The sequence below is a fragment of the Perissodus microlepis genome, chromosome 6, assembly GCF_051167445.1.
Source record: "Perissodus microlepis isolate ML-2025 ecotype Zambia chromosome 6, ASM5116744v1, whole genome shotgun sequence".
In the NCBI taxonomy this organism is placed as follows: domain Eukaryota; kingdom Metazoa; phylum Chordata; class Actinopteri; order Cichliformes; family Cichlidae; genus Perissodus; species Perissodus microlepis.
Genome location: NC_140466.1, coordinates 2461191 through 2467190, shown reverse-complemented (window position 1 = coordinate 2467190; position 6000 = coordinate 2461191). Strand labels below are relative to the sequence as shown.

At 39.3% G+C, this 6000-nt stretch overlaps 1 protein-coding gene across 1 annotated transcript in view; it reads right to left on the bottom strand.

The window, feature by feature from the left end:
- Window positions 1-816: 816 nt before the first annotated feature.
- sorcs3a (sortilin related VPS10 domain containing receptor 3a) overlaps window positions 817-6000 on the bottom strand; it is a 258449-nt gene continuing 253265 nt past the window's right edge. The window contains exon 27 of the mRNA XM_084930166.1: window positions 817-4538. Coding sequence (XP_084786292.1) covers window positions 4480-4538 — 59 coding nt within the window. The 3' untranslated portion in view covers window positions 817-4479. The remainder of the gene's footprint in view (window positions 4539-6000) is intronic.

The window sequence follows — 6000 nt, the reverse complement described above, 5'->3', positions numbered from 1 at the left end:
CTCAGTGAGAGCTAAAGCTATGATTAGAAGGTCTGGTGGGGTTTAATGGACGATGGCAACATAAGCAAAGGTAAAATAAAAAAATTCAATAAAATGTTTTGCAAGTTTCTTATGTTTGGTTTCTGTTTTATTTCCAATCATGTAGCAAACGGGCCATGTGACTTCCTGTTTTGATTGTCACTGACAATGCAGAATTAAAATGAACTTCCCGTGTTAGGGGTAAATAAAATAGAAGCCCTATGAACCAAAAATATTTTGCTTTTGGAATCTAATGGCACATTTCCGGTTTCATCACACTATTTCATCTGTCAAAGCATTTTACGAAGTTCATCAACGTGATTCTCAGGTTTTAGGGGTTCTGTTAAATATTTGGATTCCCAGCAGTTCTACTTTGGCTCACTGGCTCAGCTTTTTGGAGTTTGTTCAGCCACTGTTGCACATCTACATATGCAATAGAGGCATGCAGTAAAACCTGATTACATTTAAAGTGTTTTTCATTGCATCCATCTTTTTTATTACTGCAAACAATGTGCTCGAGCTGTTCTCTCTGTGCATTTTTCCTCACTGTATCAGTGTGTTTATTCCATTAGTTGGACAGACTGTGAGAGCTGACACTGTGACGGTTTGGTGACACTGACCGCGGTTGCTGGCCAGACACAAGGCCGACAACACTGCTGGTGCTTTTCCGACCTCGCTTTGTGCTTCTGCACTGGAGGTTGGTTGAGTCATCAGGCAAACAGTGTAATGCTCAGCAAACATCATTTTCTTTGCACCCTTGGGTTCACAAGAAATTCATCATCCAGAGAATGAACGCACTGATGTACAAAAATACATTTATTTGAAACAATTTCAAAATGACAGTTTCTTTACCGTAGAAATATCGAAATCAAGATGAAACAGAACATTACTGATGATGCATGCATTGTAGATTTTTGTGCACTGAAGAACATTACAATGCTTTTGCCTTCTGAAAAATCACAAATGCAAAGAATCTCTTTTATGGTTCAAGTATGGATTTGTCTGGTGCTTATGGTATAATGTGGCATTTAAATATCAGATGAGACAGAAGTTTCCAGTGATCAAAGTCCTTTCTTTTACTAGTGGCACTTCCAATGTGCTGGTGCAGATAAAGCACCACATTTTGAAGCATTTGTTCTTTTCTTTCTTTGCAAACTTTTATGGACAGCCAGTGTACTATGTTCATTGTACATTCTTCACAATTTCAAAGGGTCCAACAGAGAGAAAAACAACAGAAAACAAAGACAATATCCATGTGTAGTTAAGGATGGAGACACTTTTTGATTTCTCTTTTTCTGTCCCCCCTAATTCTGCTTTTCTAATAAGAATCAGAACAAAGTGCCACGATCAAAGCCTTTACCCAAACAAAATCCAGCCAAGCAAACAATCCTTTGCTTATGGCATGTGTTGAATACAACAAAGCTCTAGAACAATCTTTGTTCAATGTGTGTTCTGTCTGTATTAACAAGGCTTCGCTTGGCTGTTTGGTTTGAGATGAGAGCACTCTGTTGCAGGTAATGCATATGTGATGTGACAGCCTATATCTTTTTGCAGCCTTTCGCTTCTCCTGGAACTGCTGTTTGCTCGAGCTGAGCACTGCAGGAAACCTCTGCATGTGGCACCCTCCCCTGAGCTGTCCAGCTTTCTCTCATTATCAACAATGCTGGATACTGGGAGAGCAACGGGAGTCAAGTCGAGGCCACTTGGCTTTTGCAGGCCTGGAGAATGCAGAGCTGGGGGAAGTTGCATGCTGGGAGGACGGTGTTCTCTCATTTCAAACTAGATGCAAAGCAGTGACTGGAGCGTTGGTTTGTGAATGGAGGCTAATGGCAGCCAGGGGAGCTCTGTTTGTACACTGTGGATTCATTAAATAAATACAAACTGTTCCAGGCACAGTTGAAGACAATGTTCTGGTTTTGTCACATTGTTAGAATAGCAGTAAAAATTGTGCCACAATGAGCACCAAAGATGCTGGTAACACACTCTGTAGAACATGGACTCATTAGCTTATCTAATCCTAATGAACAGCAAAAGCACTTTGTAGGCTTATAGTTGGGTTTGATAGCATACATGGAAAAAAATATATGTGAAGTTGAAGCTATGACAACTGAAAATAATGGGAGAACATGATATTGAAATCCAAAAACTGTGAGCTAATAAGTGATTTACCTTTTCACATTGTACACATTACTTTAAACCATCTTGGAGGCCCAGGTGTGTCCTGGCACTGAAGGCCACTGAGCATCACAGATTCTGTGAAGGGACTGCATCGAGTTACTGTGATTAAAATGAATGTAGGACTCTTTCACTTCAATCGTGCTGCATCAGATTTGCAGTTCAGAACTTTCTTTTAACAAGTTCCATAACATCGATGTGACTCATTGCTATAAGGCTGTTATATATACACTAATTTAATTTACAAGCAAATTTTACAGTTTACCAGTCTTACTCTGGTCTGGTTATGCGCACAGACAGGTTTCCTGTATCTCAAAGTTCTCATGTCCAAAAAAAAGCCCAAACGTCTTCACTTTGGCCTTACAGTAGTGGAACTGTTACTGACTGAAGATGGACTTGGTTTTTGAGAATGAAATCTTAAAAAGTAGTTCAGGCTGAAGAGTCTAGGCAGAGAAAATTTCATTGACTTAATTAAACTACTTATTACCACCATATATGTTTTGTCATCATTACTTGGCATCACCATGTTGATTATGCTGCTCTGGCAAGGTACAAAAAAACAAGACTTCACACAGCAGTCCTTTGAAGAGAATGAAGACACAATTTGAAATGTATAACACCATTCATTCCTAGTATTTTATCATAACCAAGTCCTGATTTAAACCCATGTCAACCACTCGGTGGTGTTAGTGGATAAATCAAGGACTTGTCGTATGAAGTTACCCACTAGGCACCATAACTGTTTTAGAACAATACATCCTATTACTGTTGAATCTGGACCAATGAGGTGGATTGGCCAGCGGATGAGCTCCACTGGAAACTGCCACAAACCAAAGAAGAAGCAGAAACCACAACCCAACTGTAAGCCTACTTAAAATAAACACCATGTTTTTCCCCAATGAGTTGAAATTGTGAATTTGATCACTGGTCACCACAATAGATACATTTTTTCCAAAGTGATTCAACATTAGTATCGAAGCCAAATCTGAATGGTGAGAGCCACAGACTCACTTGCAAATAGAACCGGACTGATATGGGACGTTTAAGGCCAATACTGCTACAGATATTTGGCGATTCAAACATGGGATATACAGATTTCCCTAACATTTGTAGTTATTTCCGAGCTCGCACTCTGCCCGACTTTGCTCGGACCAGCTGGTTATCGTGTTTGTGGTTCCCAGCAGGGAACCTGCAGAGTGCCCTCTGGTGGACAAACGTCATAACAACAGCATGTCTGAAGGATGTTTCTCTTGTTTCGTAGCTTTTAAATTTCATTTATCGGCTGTTGTAAATGCCAATATCGATAGATCCATAAATAGCCAGCATTGGCCGACCAACAAATGAGTCGGGCTCTAGTTGCAAATGTTTGGTTCAGAGAGTTTAATGACAGTCATCCAGTTAAAAGTATTTGATTATCTATTGTATATCTGTACTGAAAATCCAAATATCCTGAAAATGATCCTGTTGAGGATGATCCTTTTAACTTTATTTTCAGAGAACATGAGGGACATCTGCACTATGCCGATACAGCTCTACCTGCATTAACAGATAAATCCTTTCTAGCAGGTTCATTTCAGCCAACACTCGACTGAAGAAAATGAGAGCAAAACAGAATCAGCAGAATCAACTGGGGTCTTTTGACACATGATTAGAAAATAACTATTTACAACACTTGCTTATCTACAACACAGAAATTGTGTCCTCAGAAAGAACATGCACAAGTCAAGGACCTTAGCAAAGGAAATCGGTTTCTTTAAGTAATGTTTGACTTTTTAAACACACTTTCAGAAAAAAAGACCATCGTCAGATCTTCTGTTGCTGCCATGGTACTCAGACTACGAGCATGTAGAAAGTAATAATATATACATTTAACAGAACAGATGACAGTATTGTACATTTCAATAATATTCCCTGTTTGATTGAAGACTCCGACATTATAGTCTATATATAGGCAGAAATGATTTTCAAAGCAAACACCTTAAGAAATGTACATAACTTTTGATAGATTTCCACGAAAGATATTTCACTTTGCAAATGAATGCTGCTATGTAGCTTATACATCCACAAAACTGAATAAGTTTTGTCAGTAATTACAATGATCTCATTGAGTAAATTGACATTAACTGCATGGATGTTGTTGAATGAGACATCCATGCAAGTCTGTATAAATGAGGTCCCTTAGAAAACTATTAACATCAGTTGTGTTGAGAATTACAAAACAAAAAAAAAGATAACCCCCGACACTGAAATACTTTGCTCTGTACATGAAGCGCTGCTCCCCCAGTTTTACACACTAGTACAGTTTGGAATCTCCCTTGTGCTCTCGCAGGCATTTCCGACTCCCCCTGAGTATAAATAAAGGAAATGAAAGAGGGGGAAAAAAGCCAAGAACAAAGACAGTTAATTCAGAGCTTTAATGACTATAAAACAAATAGCTTCTTTGACATTGACTCCTTGTACTTAATTTCCATTCAAAGGCTCTGAAGCTATTAAAAAGCGTTGGAATTTGAAATTGACCCATTATGAAAAATATGCCAGCTTTTGTTATGATATGTTTGGTCCAATTAACTGGAACATGCTCGGTGAGGAAGTTTAGAACCAAATATCGAAAGTCTGGACGTCTACCCCATTTGTGTTGGGCGATCGTGGCTCAAGAGTTGGGAGTTCGCCTTGTAATCGGAAGGTTGCCGGTTCGAGCCCCGGCTTGGACAGTCTCGGTTCTTGTGTCCTTGGCAAGACACTTCACCCGTTGCCTACTGGTGGGGGTCAGAGGGCCCGGTGGCGCCAGTATCCGGCAGCCTCACCTCTGTCAGTGCGCCCCAGGGTGGCTGTGGCTACAATGTAGCTGCCATCACCTGTGTGTGAATGGGTGGATGACTGGTTGTGTGAAGCGCTTTGGGGTCCTTAGGGACTAGAAAAGCGCTATACTAATACAGGCCATTTACTTGAGAAACACAAGAATAGCTGTTAATTTACTCTGGCATATAGCACAAATCAATCAGCAACTTCAAGGACATCTGCAGAAATGTGCAAATAAAAAGCAGAGTTTATTCATTGTGAAATACATTTCGTTAACCTCCTAAGACCCGAACTCTTCCACGGCATGCATTTTTAATTTCTCTTTGATATTTGGGCATATTGGGGCCCGATGAATGTAAAAACAAAGAATTACAAGATTTTTTTTTTTTAAACCTTATTTTTGTTTTTAAGAAAACTAAGAGCCATATATGAGGATATTCATTTAAAATTTTGATAGAACAGTAGCAGTATAACGTCCTCGTAAGTGGATATCAGGCCCATGTAGAGCAAAATTGAGTATTTTGGTCTAAATAACCCAAAATGTGATGTCCACATATGTGGACGCCAGGTCCTAGGAGGTTAAATATCCTTGTCCTGTGATGGCAGGCAGGGATGATTTGATACACTTTCTGTTGCACTAAATGCATGTAGTGCTGAGCACCTGCTCGAATTTGACCTCCTAAGACCCAAACTCTTTCATGAATGCATTCATTTTTAATTTCTCTTTGCTATTTGGGCTGATTGGGACCTGATGAATGTAAAAACAAAGAATTACATGATTTTTTTTTTTTACCTGAGTTTCGTTTCTTAGAGAAATGAGATCCACATAGGAGGACATCTGCTTTAAATTTCGATAAAACAGTGGCAGTATAATGTCCTTGTAAGTGGATATCAGGCCCATCGGCAGCCACATGGTACCTTTAATTTAAGAGAAAAACAACAATGTACCATTGTTGCTTCAAACGTGGAATCAGATGGTATATAGTAATTTGATTAGTGTTTTGTAAA